A 17590-nucleotide genomic window follows, 5' to 3' on the forward strand; every position below is an offset into this window, starting at 1 on the left:
GTCATACGAGATTAATTTTACTTGTTTGTCACTGTTGAAAGCGATTAACTGTGCCCTGTTTTGAATTAAATATGGATTTTAAAAAAATGACTTGTTCTGGTTAATTAAGACAATATAGGGACAGACTAAATCATTTAGATAACATGCAAAATAAACGGAGGATATTTTACTGTATTAAGGGCTATTAGTATGACATAATTTTAAAAAAAGAGGAAACTATTTTTCAAGAAAAAAAAAAATTGCTTTTCCAAGGGAAAAATGATTTAAACGTTGTAATTTTTACAAATTTATATTAATAATAATTTAGTGAAAAAGAGTCACTTTTTTTTTTTTTTAGGAAAATGTCATCGAGATCAATTTTACTTGTTTGTCACTGTCGAAAGCAATTAACTACGTCCTGTTATGAATTAAACATGGGTTTTAAAAAAAAGACTTTTTCTGGTTAATTAAGACAATATTGGGACAGACTAAATCATTTAGATAAGATGCAGAATAAACGGAGGATATTTTACTGTATTAAGGGCTATTAGTATGACATAATTGAAACAAAAAAAGGAAAATATTATTTTTCAAGAATAAAATTGTTTTTCCAAGGGAAAAAAAGATTTAAATGTTGTAATTTTTAATAATTTATAATTTAATAATTTTGTGGGGAAAAAAGTCACTTTTTTTTTTTTTTTTTTAGGAAAAGGCCGTGTGAAATCCATATTACCTGTTTGGAGGAAAAAGTAATAATCTTATAACATTGTAACGATGCAATTATCCAAGAAAACGTCATCCAAAAAAAAAAGTGAGAGCACAGGTGTCAAACTCAAGGCCCGGGGGCCAAATCCGGCCCGCCACATGATTTTGTGTGGCCCGCGAAGCAAAATCTAGAGTGTCAATTTCAATAATTCATGTAAAAAATTTGTACAAAGATTTCAAATTGTTACGCATCATCGAGGATAACATTGAGATATTCCGACTATTTTTGTGTTATCCAACACGAATAGTTGAAAAACACATTACCCTTGATTTCTGATTCCAAAAGTAGATCATAAATTGATGATGTAAATATGATGAGACGGTGCAATATTTGTGTTGTTTCACAGTCATAACAGCCCTCTGAGGAAAACCGGAACCACAAGGTGGCCCGCGAGAAAAATGACTTTGACACCCCTGCATTATGTGGTGAATCCACATGATGATATAACGACGTCACAAACCTTTGCTAATGTAGCGGTAAAGTCATAACTACAGTACACAAAATATTTGGATGGAAAAAAAAAACCTCCCATGTTATAAACTGAAGCAAGAAGTACGCTAATTTCCGGCCTACAGAGCGCACCTGATTATAAGCCTCACCCAGTATATTTGTAAAGGAAATACCATTTGGTACAAACATAAGCCGCGCCTGTGTAAAAGCCGCAAGTGCCCAAATTGAAACACGGGATGTCTCCAAAGAAAGACTGTACACAGAAAGAGTTTTCAAAGTTTTAATACTTCAGCTTAGCTTAACATAGCAACAACACGGTAGCACGAACAGGGCTGGTAAAAAACAAAAAACAAAACATATCTAAATCATTGAGACGTGGCAGAAACACGCTAGTGCGGCTGGTTAGGAATAAAACATACCGGTAAAAATCACTGAGACGCGGCAGTAACGCAGCAGAAACATGCTAGCGCTAACGCTAGTGCGGCACTAACAAGTAGGTTAAAAAAAAAACATACCGGTAAAAATCACTGAGACGCGGCAGTAACACAGCTGCAACACGCTAGCACAGCGCAAAAAAAAAAACAAAACATACCGGCAAAAGTCACTTCCTCGGCACATATATTCCACCGGTCTCACTCTTACCTTTTCAGCTGGAGTTCCCCCCTTGCGGCCGTTAGGGAAAAACAAAATGCACAAATTCGCCGCATCACCGCATAAACCGCAGGGTTGAAAGCTTGTGAAAAAAGTCGCGGCTTATAGGCCAGAAATTACATAATTTTTTGTTTTCAGTACAGTGAAAATTTGAAAAATGTGTTTTTCAAAAGTCTTCTGAAAGATAAATGCTCAAGTGCAATCCAGATCTCCTGAAGTGCAACACCTTCCACCGGCGCTTCACTTTTTCTTTTTTTTTTTTCCTCCGGATTGGCCAGTTTGCTGGAATGTGCGTTCGACGTCATCGCGAGGAGGGTCAAAACGAGAAGTTAAGAGTTCTGGATAGGCATGGGTGTGCCACGCAGGGGGTGGGTTCGGGTGTTTTAGAGGAGGGCCGAGCAGGACCCTGATGACATCTCCAAACATGTCAGCAGCACGCATTGGACAGCGCAGCCCTGCCCTCAAAAACCAAAGAACAGCATCAACAAGGGCAAAGCTGTTTTGTCTCGCCCCCCCGGACGCCAACCGGTTGTGCGCCGATCTCGGTCGAATCTCCCGTTTTGTCGTCCGCCGCCTTTTGGATAACCTTACAGCATGACCTTCGTATCCGAGATCCTCTCCTTGAGTTTCCTTCTCGTCACGTTGACCGCTCTGAGCTCGGGCGGTCCCGTCAGGCCTCCCGAGAGTCGTCCCCGCAGGCATAAACCCGTCCGGGATGCGCGCGACATTGCGCTGCTTGACCCGCAAGACTTTCTCAGCCACTTTCTGTCCACGCTGAACCTCACGGGGCAGAGGAAACTGGCACCCGGGCCCCGAGCCTCCCCGGAGGAGCCGCCAGAGTTTATGCTGGAACTCTTCGAGCGATTCGCCAACGATCGCGCCGCCGTGCCCTCGGCCAACATTGTGCGCAGTTTCAAGAACGAAGGTACACACTCGCGTAGATCGCAATGCAGGATTATGACTTTTGCACGTTCAAAGTTCATGTTTTACGGACGGAACGATCCGAACTTGAAGTACCTTGAGGTAAGTCTACGATAAGGTTCTGCCTGCTGGGTTCCGGGTGGTGCTCCTTCATCTTTTCCAAAGGTAGGGGGACGTTTCCGAGCTTTCAAAGTCAATAGTTAAGGCTACAAAACTAGAACCTTCGGCGGAACAAGCCATTCACAAGATGTTGTAGCTACTATCCTAAATCCAGAATTTTTGATCCAAGGGGTAGATTGCTAAGATCCAAGAGTGAGGAGGTTTTTGTTACGAAAACTGCTCCACGCTTAAAAGTTTGGTTTGTTTTTAAGATACTGAACACACAAGTCCAGTTATCAGTTTTTTATTTCTCTCTCCGTGCCCCCATCAGGCCAAATATTGGCTTCGCTAAAGGTTTCTGACGTTATTCAGGATCTCCAATGTTCACGTGTCAAGTGTCACGGTTACAAAATCGGCTTCTTTGTGGGTATCAGGACAAATCCTTGTAACCCAAAATGACACACTGAACTATCAGGTAAGACCGGTAGAAGAAGTTGAAGTCCCGAAAAGCAAAATCGGTGTACAAATTTACATTATCGTGCCCCCAAAGGCTAATTGCTAGGTTCTGGGGGGGTTCTTCGCCCATCTTTTCCAAAGGTAGCGGTGTGTTCCTAACCTTTAACAGTCCAGAGTACGCAAGAGTACTTGCTCAATTACTTTGAGGGTAACACCGCATTGGCAAGTCGTTGTACCCCTAAAGGTTTTATCTGATGTCTTAAGATGATTTTCAACCCAGACTTATTTGAAGTTGAGATCGATGCATACAGTTTTGAGTGGAATACCTCACAGACATGTTATCGTACCCCTATCGTTTCACCGAGCTCTCAGAAATAGAGGTTGGAGTTGAAGTCTCGATATTAATGTGCCCCACAATGCTCATCCAGAAGGCTACGTTATCTTTTCCAAATATAAGGGCATGTTTTCAAGTCGAGGAAGCCAAGGATCAAGTTCCCACAGATCTGATGATAAGACCTCGCTGACCAGGCTTTGAACCACCAAAGGGACACCATATTAAGAGATACTTATTGATATTTTCAGATTCTTCCCCCTCTGGAGTGACAGCCGGCGGCGCGAGGAGACATCCCTTACTCTTCAACATCTCCTTGCCCCGCCACGAGCACGTCGCCACAGCCGAGCTTCGCCTTTTCACTCTCGTCCAGAGGGCCCAAAGACCCTCTGCCGGCCTAGAGTGCAAGGTCACCGTTTACAAAGTGCACGACGGCGTGGTTTGGACCAGGGAGGTCGGGAAAGAGGTGAGAAGGCGGGATCAAGAGGAGGAGTCCAAGGACCCGGAGGAACTGGTTACCAAGTACATCCACGCCAAAGATAGCAGCTGGGTGTCCTTGGATATGACTCACGCGGTCGCACTCTGGCGGAAGTACGGCCACGCGATGCACAAACTGGAGGTCCGTGTCGCGATCCTGGGGCCCGAGGAGGCGGTCACGTGGGACCAGGGCGAGGTCTCTGTTGACATCGGGCGAAGCGTGGAAGGAAAACACAACGCGATGATGATCGTCTACTCGGACAATGCGAACGCGACCGACAACGCGCACGGGGGGGACCGCCCCGAGGACGGCGAGCCGAGGCCGCTCCGGCCGTTTGCCGACCGCGACCGGGACGGGCCCGAGCCCGTCCGCGAAGCCCCCGCTCGGACCCGCCGCGGCGTCAAGGGCGAATCCTGCAAGAGAACTCCGCTGTTTGTGGATTTTAAAGACATCGGCTGGGACACGTGGATCATCCAGCCGCTGGGCTACGAGGCCTACATGTGCAACGGCGTGTGCGGCCCGCCCATGACCTCCGAGGTCTCGCCCACCAAACACGCCATCGTCCAGACGCTGCTGAGCGTTAAGAGTCCGAAGAGGGCATCGCGTGCCTGCTGTGTACCCACTAAGCTGGAGCCCATTTCGGTCCTTTATCACGATAACGGGGTGATCACCTTCAACCCCAGTTATGAGGGCATGGTCGTGTCAGAGTGTGGCTGCAGATAGTGATACACGCTCACGCAGAGATACAGACTGTGCACTGGCGGATTCTAACGTACGCTCGTCATAACCGCGCATAGTTACGCTCAAAACTGCGACGGTGTCAATTGTATAAATCCAAATCTTCGTGATTATTTCGTTCTATGGAAACGTCTTGGTACGCTTCGTTATCGGCGACGTTTAAACCAGTGATTCCCGACCACCGATCGTTAGGTGTTGTCCGACGCGCAACTTGGTCTGAAAATTATTTTATTTGCCACGAGTGGAAGATTCTCGAGGTCGTGCACAGGGTGTCAAACCCGAGGCCCGGGGGGCCGGATCTGGCCCGCCGAGGCACACCACGTGCATCGACCTTCATTTTTGTTACAAATCTGGATCAAAATTTCAAATTGTCACATCATAAGCGGTAACGTTGAGATGTTGCAAGGATTTGCGCGTTACCAAACGTCATCAATAGTTGAAGAAACCCATTGTCCTTGATTTATGGTTCCAGAACTAGTTCATAAATTTCAGGTGTAAATATGACGAGGCGAAAGATTATCAGGGTTTCACAGTCATAATGGCCCTCTTGGGGAATCTATAACTACAAAGTGGCCCGCGGGAAATATGAGTTTGACGCCCATGAAAGGGGGAACTGTGAGACCGGGGGATTTCCCAAGAACCGTCTCCTAGGTAAACCCGGAGTTCGCCTGTTCATAACACATGCGCATTCATCACAAGGAGACGTTTCAGCACGGGGGAGCGCTCAGACCGTCACACTGTTCTGTACTAGACTTGCCGCGGATTCAGTTTCCACTCAGTGACGGTGTCCATATGCGTCCTCTGACTGACTGGGGACCGGTTCAGGGTGTCTTCTGGGTCTCAAAGTTAGCAATGAAATCCTCTTTCACAAGATGGCGGAAGCTACAGAATTAACCTGTACCGCAACTTTTTGTGATATTTTTGTTTTGCGGTGTGCCGTAAAATACCGAATATAAAACGTGCCTTGGCTCGAGAACGGTCTGGAAACACTGGTTCAAACCTGAATATCATCTCGGCGGCGTCCAAATGGCTTCTAGTCCCACGTTGGTCTTCAGATCTACACACTAAAACAAATCGACCGGTGCCAAGTGGTCAAAACTGTTGATTTCTTTGATCGTACCTTTACAATTATACGGTGTAACTAGGGAAATAAATATACTGTGAATTGATTTGATTGATTGATTGATTGATTGATTGCCCCCCTCGCGTGACAACCTCGGAGCCCCTCGTCCCCTCTTGCATCACATGCCTGGCGGGCCTCTCCGCCCGCCGCCGCGATAACGAGGTGTCAGTGCCTGGAGTCTTGCGAGCCGTCACTCAGCGGTAACGTCCGTGAGAGGGTGGTGTCAGATTCCTGGTCCCCGACGCCAGCGTTCTTTCGGCGACCCCCGCCGTCGGGTCGACCTCGGAGCCCTCCCGCTTCCTTTTTCTGACTCGGCCCCGCGACGCTTATCGAGGACCCCCGGGCAACCGTACAAATGGAAAAAAAAACATATGTGCCACATCATCACTTAAGTGGCGCTCTTAACGGTCCGAAGCAGATAACGGCAAAGGCGGAGGAGCGCGATGGAAACAATTGGGGATTGGCGCTCGACTTCCGGTATTCGATTCCAATCCAAGATGCATTCAAAGTCCACAGTGTTCTTGTTTTCCCTTGAAAACTGCGACGTTGAAAAACATGCACGTGAGGGTATTTGAAGACTTGAAGGGCCGAAATGAGTTTCCTCCGCAGGACGTCCGGGCTCTCCCTTAGAGATAGGGTGAGAGGCTCGGTCATCAGGGAGGGGCTCGGTGGCAAGCCGCTGCTCCTCCGGATTGAGAGGAGCCAGATGAGGTGGCTGGGGCATCTGATTCTGATGAGTTCCGGACGCCTCCCTGGTGAGGTGTTCCGGGCTTGTCACACCGGAAAGGGACCCCGAGGGCGACCCAGGACACGCCGGAGAGAGTATGTCTCTCTGTTGGCTTGGGAACGCCTCGGTCATCAGGGAGGGGCTCATTGTCGAGCCGCTGCTCCTTCGCATTGAGAGGAGCCAGATGAGGTGGCTGGGGCATCTGATCCAGATGCCTCCAAGACCCCTCCCTGGTGACGTGTTCTGGGCTTGTCATACCGGAAGGAGACCCCGAGGACGACCCAGGACACGCCGGCGTCTCTCTGTCTCTCGGCTGGTTTGGGAACGCCTCGGGATCCCTCAGGAAGAGCTGGAAGAAGTGGTTGGGGGAAGGGACGTCTGGGTATCCCTGCTGAAACGACTTCCCCTGCGACCCGACCCGGAAAAGCGGTAGATAATGGATGGATGGATGGAAGACTTAAAAAGGGAAATCCACTGCGAGCGGCACAGCCGTGAGCGGTTCTCCGCCGCTTGGTTGATCGGGAAGACGGTGGAATACTTCCATACAGATGTGAACCTGTGGTTGTAATTAATGCCGCCGATCAACCGATACTGCTATTTCTTCATCAGATGGGCGCATGTAATCGAGCGTTTGGGACGGCACGTAACATGTCACATCCGCCCACGCAGGTCATGTGACTCACGGAAATGGCAGCGCCCCTGAAAATTCGCAATTGTCGATAAAAAAATCTTCTCAAAACACAATTAAATGAGAGAGGATTTAACATCACATTGTCAAGATAGAGTACATATTACACGACCTTTTGGATACATTGTTAATGAAAACAGCAGGATTTCCCCTTTAATTATCCATGCTACCTGTTCACCCTTATGAGCATAAGCCAACAGTGATTCTCCACCAGGTTGCCATGAGAAATCCTCATCTTTGTTGATTTATCCATTGAATCAAGCAGGTCAAGATTTTACACTGAGGAAGTCAAATTTGGTGGATAAATTGAGACGACATTAACCGTCAATTTCAGGATTCCTACTTGTGACATTTGTTGGGTGCTGTTCTGAGTTTTTTTTTTTTTTTCTGTTGAACGGGTGACTTAGTTGGAAAAACGAATGGATAGTTTAACATTTTTTTTTTCCAAGAGGAAGCACTCATTTTCACTTGATCAGTTATTAAGGTGGAGAGAAATCGCTATTATTTCTGTGTCAAATGATCCAAAGCGACTGGATGTGAAAAATGCCGGCTAAGGACTGTTTGATTTTTTTAATGCAGATTTTTGTCGTGAACAGGACAACAAAATGTGTTTAAAGGTGCTATATTTAGGTTTTTTTTTCCCCCCAAGCGTGCGCATTGGTGACACTTGTGGGGCGGGGAGGAATTTTTGTTGTTTATTTTCGTGGCTGCTACCTGTCTGGCTCGTGGCTAGCCGAGCAGCGAACGCGCTGCGGTTAGCTTCGCCGACCGCTCGCATGCGTCGCCATTTACACCAGGGCGACGGATAAAAACCGATTCGGGACACCCGGAACAAACTGCTACGCCGCGACCGGGCTCCGTGGGACCGTCACGGAAAGAAAGGTGAGTGGACTCGAAGTTTGTTTTACTTTGGGCTAGCTGCGAACAGCATTGCTAGCAAGCTAAGCGCTACGTCACGACACCGCGACGGAAATTTTAAAAAGCTAAACTTTTGTGCGCGTCTTTTGGGATTAATCTATGTTTTTTGCCGCTAAAGTTAATAGTTAATTATTTAGTTTGTATTCGGCGTGAGTTCTGTTTCACAACGAAACCGTCGTTGATGTGAATCATGACGGGCGCGAGGCGAGCTCAATGTTTGTGTCAGAAGTTTTTTGCCTTCATGGGACGACTTTAGATAAAAAGTTCGGTACTGTACGCTCAAATGATATTTCATGACGTACACCGGTACTGTCGTGTAAACTAAGTTCTAAAACGTCTTAAACTTTGTACAGACAAAATGAGCAATGCTCTGTTTTAGTGCTTATTCGTGTAAGTTTAGTTCCAATGCCACGTTGCTTTTTGCCCGGGGGACTTTTAAGAAAGCAAAAATATGCAGATAGGTGAACAGTTCTCAAGTTTCAAAGAATAATTTGCAAGTAGGTGAAGTCCTGAATAGTGAAAAATGATTTCGCCGGCGTCTGGGGTAGTTGGTAATCTTGAGGAAAGTTTTAGCACTCATTCTGTCTTTGAAAAACATTTTTACACACCAACTGCATTCCTGCACTTTCATCGTGTGACAGAATCACATCTGAATAATTCAGTCGTGTCTCATCTTAGAACGAGAGAGACCCTCCCCAAGGGCCAAGGATGTCCATCGCCAGCACGCCCACGAGCAACGACGCCTGCCTGAGCATCGTGCACAGCCTGATGTGCCACAGGCAAGGCGGCGAGAGCGAGAGCTTCGCCAAGCGAGCCATCGAGAGCCTGGTCAAGAAGCTGAAGGAAAAGAAGGACGAGCTGGACTCCCTCATCACGGCCATCACGACCAACGGCGCGCACCCCAGCAAGTGCGTCACCATACAGCGCACCTTAGACGGCCGCCTCCAGGTCAGCACGGCGGCGGGTAAACCGCTCTCCTCGCGGCCTTGCTCAAATTAAAAACAAATGTTTTTTTGTTTCAGGTCGCGGGACGGAAAGGTTTCCCCCACGTGGTCTACGCGCGACTCTGGCGGTGGCCCGATCTGCACAAGAACGAGTTGAAACACGTCAAATACTGCCAGTATGCCTTTGACCTCAAATGTGACAACGTTTGTGTCAACCCGTACCACTATGAGAGAGTGGTCTCGCCGGGGATTGGTACGTGTACGCGCATAAAAACACCTCATCGTAAACTTCAACTTCTCTTTTCAGTCGTTTATTATTAAAATAGCTTCGATACCTTCTGTCAAACACGGAGTGACGCTCTAATATTTCTTTCCAGACCTATCGGGACTAACACTTTCAAACACAGGTAAGCTTCATTTGTTCTTTTTTGCTAGTTTGTTGTGTTGATATTCATGATCTTAAAGGTCCACTGTCATGAAATGCATGATTTTTTTTTTTTTTTAGTATGTTATTAATGAAAAAAACGGCAGCCGGTATAGACCCAGACACGATTTTGACGTATATGGCTTTTTGTGACTCCCGTCAAAAAAATCCTCTCGAGGGATTTGTTTTCGACAAGAAGCAGGAAGTGACATACAGGGCAGACTTATCTGTTTATACTAGTTTTAGCTGCTGGAAGGTAGCTTGTTGTTCCTTCGTGTTAGCCAAAATGCCGGCTCATTGCCTTGCTGGATATTTCTCGAACACTCGGGAGGATGGATTTGCTCTTCATACTTTTCCAAAAGACCCGGTTTGCCGTGAAAAATGGATTGCACGGGCGCAAAGGACGAGAGCTTCGTGGGTTCCAAATGACAGGTAGGTGTGTATACAGCTACAAAAAAAAAAAAAAATAATAATAACAATAGTTGGGGGGTGGGGGGGATCTGTACGTCAGGGGTGCTAAATGTGACAATGTCAGCAATCGCAACCGGCCTTGTCGAGATTAGACACCCCCGAAGTGGATCGGACTGGGAGGCGGTTTGGCCGGTGGTCGTTGTCGCTTGCGGGCAGCGTTGTTTTTATCACCGCACAGCGGAGGTGGATCTGGCGGGAAGGTGGTTTGGCCGCGATCCGCATATCATCTACATATGGCTCGAAACGATAGGGTAATATTGCCCCGGTCGTTTCACTCTGTTGTGAGATGTTCTCCGGGTCAGAAGGGGCGTGTTCGTCTCCCACAGTAGGGTCCACGGCGTGTTTTCAATGGCGACTGTCCAGGGTGATGTCACGGGCAGGAGATGCAGCCAATATGGCCACCACTTGGATGTCGAATGACACTTCCGTAACTGCGCACGGATGACGCGCTCTCTCCTCATATTTATTTTTTCGCATAGACATTGAAGTGAATAATGTTTATATGTATTTTTCATTTCCATATCTATTTTAGAACGTTTATAGGGACGACGCTCGGGCTTTAAGTGCGCCGGTTGTTCATCCTCACCAGGTCCACTCGTGGTAAAAGACGAGTACGACTACGAGGGCCAGCAGTCTCACCACGGCGCCGACGGCCACCTGCAGATCATCCGGCATCCCCCGTCCAGGCCCGGCCCGCCGGAGCCGTTCGGCGGCCCTGCGCTACTCCCGCCGCCGCCGCCGGAGGTCAGCGGCCCGGCTTCGGCGTCCGCCTTCTCCGCCATCGGCGCGGGACCCTCAAGTGCGACATTGGAAGCGCTTTTCCCGTTCAACCCGTAGAACTTTTTCCAAGTGAGTTTGACAATTTTTACGTTCACAGATTCCACGGCCAACTGGAGCCGAGGCAGCAGCTTCACACCTGCGGTGCCGGCGCATCAAAATGGCCACCTGCAGCACCATACGCCCATGCCTCACACGGGGCACTATTGTACGTATGTCTTCTTCTTCTCTCGTTCTGCGATATTAGAATATCCTTTTCTCGAGACACCTGGCAACACCTGTAAATTTGCATAAAATGTCGCCTTTTAAAAACTATATAAACTACCGTAATTTCCGGCCTAAAAGCCGCGACTTTTTTCACTCGAGTGGAGAAGGTAAGAGTGAGACCGGTGGAATATATGTGCCGAGAAAGTGACTTTTACAGTTTTTTTTTTTGTTTTTTTTTAACCGGCCTTGTTAGCGCTGCGCTAGCGTCAGAGCTGTGCTTGCTTGTTGCTGCTGCGTTACTGCCGTGTCTCAGGGAATTTTGCTAGTATGTTTATTTATTTATTATTATTAGTATTTTTTAACCGGCCCTGTTAGTGCTGTGCTAGTGTGTGGCTGTTATGTTACTGCCGTGTCTGTGATTTTTACCGGTATGTTTTTTTTTCTCTTTAACTGGCCCTCATAGCGCTGTGCTAGCGTGTTTCTGCTGTGTTACTGCCGCGTCTGTGATTTTTACTGGTATGGTTTTTTTTTTGTTTTTTTTTTAACCGGCTTTGTTAGCGCCGTGCTAGCATGTTGCTGGTGTGTTACTACCACGTCTCAGTGATTTTTACCGGTATTTTTTTTTTTAAACTGGTACTGATAGCGCCGCGCTAGCGTGTTTCTGCCATGTCTTTGTGATTTTAGTTTTTTTTTTTTTTTTAACCGGCTCTGTTAGCGCTGTGCTGGCGTGTTACTGCCGCGTCTGTGATTTTTACTGGTATGTTTTTTTTTTTGTTTTTTTTTTTTTTACCGGCTTTGTTAGCGCCGTGCTAGCATGTTGCTGGTGTGTTACTGCCACATCTCAGTGATTTTTACTGGTATTTTTTTTTTAACTGGTACTGATAGCGCCGCGCTAGCGTGTTTCTGCCATGTCACAGTGATTTAGTTTTTTTTTTTTTTTTTTTTTAACCGGCTCTGTTAGTGCTGTGCTAGTGTGTTGCTTTTGTTACTGCCGTGTCTGTGATTTTTACCGGTATGTTTTTTCTCTCTCTAAATGGCCCTGATAGCGCCGTACTAGCATGTTACTGCCGCGTCTCAGTGATAGTTTTTTTTTTTTTTAAACCGGCTCTGTTAGCGCTGTGCTAGCGTGTTGCTGGTGTGTTACTGCCACGTCTCAGTGATTTTTACCGGTATTTTTTTTTTAACTGGTACTGATATCGCCGCGCTAGCGTGTTTCTGCTTGAAAACTCTTTCTTTGTAAATTTCTTGTGTTTCAACGTGGGCACTTGCAGCTTTTACACAGCTGCGGCTTACGTATGTACCAAATGGTATTTCCTTTACAAACGTACTGGGTGAGGCTTATAATCCGGTGCGCTCTGTAGGCCGGAAATTACGGTAGTTGAATAAGTCCGTAAATGAACACATTTCCCTCCGTGCAGGGTCTGTCAGCAATGAAATCGCATTCCAGCCGCCGATCTCCAACCACCCGGGTGAGTTACTCGGTCACACATGTCCCCCGAATTCTGCACTTGCGGTATCTCCAGTGAATTTTCCCCACTTTTTTGGGCAGCTCCAGAATACTGGTGCTCCATCGCGTACTTCGAGATGGACGTCCAGGTCGGCGAGACGTTCAAGGTGCCCTCCACGTGCCCGATAGTGACGGTGGACGGCTACGTAGACCCGTCCGGCGGCGACCGCTTCTGCCTGGGCCAGCTCAGCAACGTCCACAGGACTGAAAACATCGAGAGGGCCCGGTACGTGGCCGCATCTACGCCAAATCCCTTTCAGTTTTTCCCCATCATTTCAAACACTTCCCGGAGGTCTGGATAAAAAGGTCTCTCGCAGGCTAACAACTTCCTCTTCCCGACTCGGGCGCGCACGCCGGCCGACCTTATCGAGGCCCCTGGCAGCCGTACAAAAAACACACACGGCACATCATCACTTAACTGGTGCTGTTAACAGTTGGAGGCAGATAACGGCAAAGCTGAAACATAACACTGCTCACAACGGACTGTTTTAAACGTAATACATATTCAAAGTTTTTCTTCTAAAAATTGCATGCTTTTAATGACGTTTTATTGGAAAGTCACACAAAAGATAGCGTACCGTAGTTCAAGTTCCCGTGAGGTGGAAATAAATGTCTTCTAAATTTGTGACACCACAGAGAAGAGTGTCGTTGACGACCCTGCCGAATTTGAATACCGCAATTTCCGGCCCACAAGGCGCGACTTCTTTCACACGCTTTCAACCCTGCGATTTATGCGGTGATGCGGCTGATTTTGTGCATTTTTTCTAACTGCCGCAAGGGGGCACTCGAGCTGAAAAGGTAAGAGTGAGACTGGTGGATTATATGTGCCGAGGAATTGACTTTTACCGGTTCTGTTAGCGCACCTGGTCATAAGGCACGGTACACAGAGAGAGTTTAGAGTTTACCGTTAGCCTGCGTTAAACTCTTTCGGTGTACCGCGGCTTATAACCAGGTGCGCTCTGTAGGCCGAGAATTACAGTCGAGAACCCGTTAAGTATACAAAAAGTAGGCCGAGTTGCTACAGATACGGCAATGCACTCCCAGCCTAGCTAAAGCATACATTTTAAGCAAAAAATAAATATACATATTTAATTATTTTATTATATGAAGTATTTAAACTATATATGTATTTCCACTATGTAGTTTGTCAGGAAAAGCTTAAAAAATGCTTTAAAAAGCCAATTTTTTTTTTTTTTTTTTTTGTCTTGGAACGCATTATTTTTTTTTCCATTCATTGTAATGGGAAACATCGATTCGGTTTTCGAACAAGCCACTTCTGGAACCGTTTTCTGGAACGGATTGTGGTCGAGAACCGAGGCATCACTGCGTATTGCATGGGGGGGGGGGGGGGGACTCATAACCGGGTCGAGATTTGTCATTGCGGCCAGATTTAGACACGCCCCTCAAAATCAACTATTTCTAAATGATTCAATTTTTCATAATCATGTCTTTTTTGCTTTGGGTCTCAGGCTTCACATCGGCAAAGGCGTGCAGCTGGAGTGCAAAGGCGAAGGAGACGTGTGGGTGCGCTGCTTGAGCGACCACGCCGTGTTCGTTCAGAGCTACTACCTGGACCGAGAGGCGGGGCGCGCCCCCGGGGACGCAGTCCACAAGATCTACCCCAGCGCTTACATCAAGGTGGGACGAGGGATCTGCTCAGTCTCCAAGATCTACTCGAGTACTTGTGCAGACTTCCACTGTTTCTCCCTACCAGGTGTTCGACCTACGTCAGTGCCACCGGCAGATGCAGCAGCAGGCGGCCACGGCCCAGGCGGCGGCGGCGGCCCAGGCGGCGGCGGTGGCCGGGAATATACCCGGTCCGGGTTCCGTGGGCGGCATCGCTCCTGCAATCAGTGAGTGTATTATCGCTCGCTCCTTCCTCCCCAAGTTAGTAATTTTCCGGCCTACAAGAGCACACCTGATTATAAGCCTCACTGAGTACATTTGTAAAGGAAATACTATTTGGTACAGACATAAGCCGCAAGTGCCCACATTGAAACACAAGATATTTACAAAGAAACATAGCTCAACATAGCAACAACACGGTACCATGAACTAGGCTGGTTTAAAAAAAAAAAAAACATACCGGTAAAAAACCGCTGTTCTAGGACAGCACTAACAGGGCTGGTTTAAAAAAAAAAAAAAAAAAACATACCTAAATCACTGAGACGCGGGCACTAACACAGCCGCAATGTGCTAGCATGGAGCTAACGCTAGCGCTAACAGGCCAGTTAAAAAAAAACATACTGGTAATAAACACTGAGACACAGCAGCAACAGGCTAGCACAGCGCTAACAGGCCCAGTTAAAAAAAAAAAACATACCGGTAAAAGTCATTTCCTCGGCACGTATATTCCACCGACGTCACTCTTACCTTTTCCGCTCGAGTGCCCCTTGTGGCCGTTTAAAAAAAATGCACAAATTAACCGCATAAGCCGCAAGGTCGAAAGCCTGTGGAAAAAAAAAGCAGTTTATAGGTCCAGAAATGACGGTAATTCCCATCTACCCTCCGAGCACTTCGATTTACCTCAGGGCTCTGTGCTTGAGCCCTTTAGGTTCACCATATAGTTGTACACACTACAGATTCTAACATTTCCCCTTGAGATATCGCAGATATTGTATTAAAAGTACGTTGAACATACATGGTACATATTTTTGTGGATGATGTCGATGTGGTAGAAGTGTAACATTTAGGATTCTCTGGGTGTTTCCCACGCTTCCCGTTTTTGCCCGTTGTCGTCCCTGTTTTCCATCTGTGGTACCGACCTCCTCCCTTCTGCCCCCCCCCCAAGGTTTGTCGGCAGCGGCGGGCATCGGCGTGGACGACCTGCGCCGGCTGTGCATCCTGCGCATGAGCTTCGTGAAGGGCTGGGGGCCCGACTACCCGCGGCAAAGCATCAAGGAGACGCCGTGCTGGATCGAGATCCACCTCCACCGCGCCCTGCAGCTCCTGGACGAGGTACTGCACACCATGCCCATCGCGGACCCGCAGCCTCTCGACTAAAGATCGGAAGACTGTAGTCCGAGGCCCCGAAGAGGACTGCGGGCGGCGGTAGGGATGGAAGCGACGACGCGCGGTCGGCGGTAATCGCGCGCCGGCGCTACTAGCAATGCGGTACACTGGAGACGCGGCGCAAGTCAGTATTTTTAAGCGAGCGCTCAAAAAAAAACTGGAGAAAGCTTCCGACTGTCACACACGCATCTCAATACAAATCAAATATGCTGGAAAAACTCAAAATGTATTTCTGTAGTTGGATTTTGAAAAGTGAATGGCGCAGATTTTATTAAAGACTAACTACATTTGTACCTCATTTCCTGTTTCTATATTTATATCCGGATAAATATCGTGAAAAATTTCACTTTTTCATTTGAACTACCGGAATATTGTTTTCCACCATATTCTGACCGAACGACAATTTTGGCTTTCGCTGTCGTCGGGCACCAGTAATATTTAATCCAAATCATTGAGCGTCAGATGGGAGTCCGCTGATGTTGGCGGTCCAGTTTTCCGTCACGGGTTCTCTCCAGATGCGGTTTCACATCGAGTAGTTTTCTCTCCTTCCGCTCACATCGGTTTGCCGCTAATATTTCATTTTTTTTCCACCTTAACCGTCATTATGGAGTCATTTTTAGGGATCGGATGTTCGTATTTATTCTAAGAATGGTTTAAATTAGTCACCTGCTAAAGATTACACAAAAGGGACTTAAAAAAAAAAAAAACTGTCAACTATTCCAATACAAGTATTAGTTTATGGCAATCCACCAAGAATTTATAAAAATGACCAGTTGGCTCCTAACAAAGACAAGAAAAAGATACTCAAATTTTTTTTGACCTTTTTTTTTTTTTTTTTTTTTTTTAAAAAATCATGTTCCGTGTTGGCGGCACGGTTGGATCAGCTGGTTAAACGTTGGTCTCACAGTTCTGAAGACCCGGGGTCAATCCCGGCCCCGCCTGTGTGGGTTTTCTCCGGTTTCCTCCCACATCACAAAAAACGTGCGACATTAATTGGACAGTCTAAATTGTCCCAAGGTGTGATTGTGAGTGCGACTGTTGTCTGTCTCGATCTGCCCTGCGATTGGCCGGCAACCAATTCAGGGTGTACCCCTCCTCCTGCCCGTTGACAGCTGGGATAGGCTCCGGCACTCCCTGCGACCATCGTGAGGATAAGCGGCAAAAGAAATTGGATGGCCTGGTAAATTGTCCCAAGGTGTGATTGTGAGTGCGACTGTTGTCTGTCTCGATCTGCCCTGCGATTGGCCGGCAACCAATTCAGGGTGTACCCCGCCTCCTACCCATTGACAGCTGGGATAGGCTCCGGCACTCCCTGCGACCATCGTGAGGATAAGCGGCTAAGAAAATGGATGGATGGATGATACTGTAAATTGGTAAATTTATGGGAATTGGCTAATTTAATGAAAAGGTATGATATTCAAAGTATTAAAAGAAATGTTTTGTTTTGTTTTGAACCGATCGCCAGCCAACCGCAGGGCGCATCGAGACAAACAGCCGCACTCCCAATCACACCTTGGGGCAATTTAGAGTGTCCAGTTAATGTTGCATGTTTTTGGGATGTGGGAGGAAACCGGAGTGCCCACCCGGAGGAAACCCACACAGGGACGGGGAGAACACGCAAACTCCACACAGGCGGGGCCGGAATCGAACCCGGGTCCTCAGAAAAGTGAGGCCGACGCTTTTACCAGCTGATTTTACCACCATGCTGCCCCATTTCCAGTATATTTCTCATAAAACTTGTACCTAGCATATGAATCTGAACAGTGTCAGTGTTAAAACGTGGAATCATGGTTGAATCCAAATGTATCGTGCTGAACTCATTCCGTTAAGGTGCGGTTTTGTAGATAAAGGAGACGTGCATTTGACAAGAAAACGTTTATTACCTCAAAGACAAAGTCACAAAATTGAAGTGGGGGGGGGGGG

At 47.3% G+C, this 17590-nt stretch overlaps 2 protein-coding genes across 2 annotated transcripts; both read left to right on the top strand.

The window, feature by feature from the left end:
* Positions 1-2440: 2440 nt before the first annotated feature.
* On the top strand, positions 2441-6004 carry LOC133491150 (bone morphogenetic protein 10-like). The gene is made up of 2 exons (XM_061802053.1): positions 2441-2771; positions 3905-6004. The coding sequence occupies exons 1-2, from the start codon at positions 2441-2443 to the stop codon at positions 4852-4854; spliced, it is 1281 nt and encodes a 426-aa protein (XP_061658037.1). The 3' UTR covers positions 4855-6004.
* A 1631-nt stretch (positions 6005-7635) lies between these two features.
* On the top strand, positions 7636-16442 carry smad4a (SMAD family member 4a). Its single transcript, XM_061800413.1, has 11 exons — positions 7636-8289; positions 9004-9273; positions 9348-9522; positions 9647-9676; positions 10754-10963; positions 11042-11149; positions 12567-12617; positions 12698-12881; positions 14125-14293; positions 14370-14508; positions 15447-16442. The coding sequence occupies exons 2-11, from the start codon at positions 9034-9036 to the stop codon at positions 15656-15658; spliced, it is 1518 nt and encodes a 505-aa protein (XP_061656397.1). The 5' UTR covers positions 7636-8289; positions 9004-9033; the 3' UTR covers positions 15659-16442.
* Positions 16443-17590: the final 1148 nt, after the last annotated feature.

The sequence above is a fragment of the Syngnathoides biaculeatus genome, chromosome 17 (genome assembly GCF_019802595.1).
Source record: "Syngnathoides biaculeatus isolate LvHL_M chromosome 17, ASM1980259v1, whole genome shotgun sequence".
NCBI classification, from domain to species: Eukaryota; Metazoa; Chordata; class Actinopteri; order Syngnathiformes; family Syngnathidae; genus Syngnathoides; species Syngnathoides biaculeatus.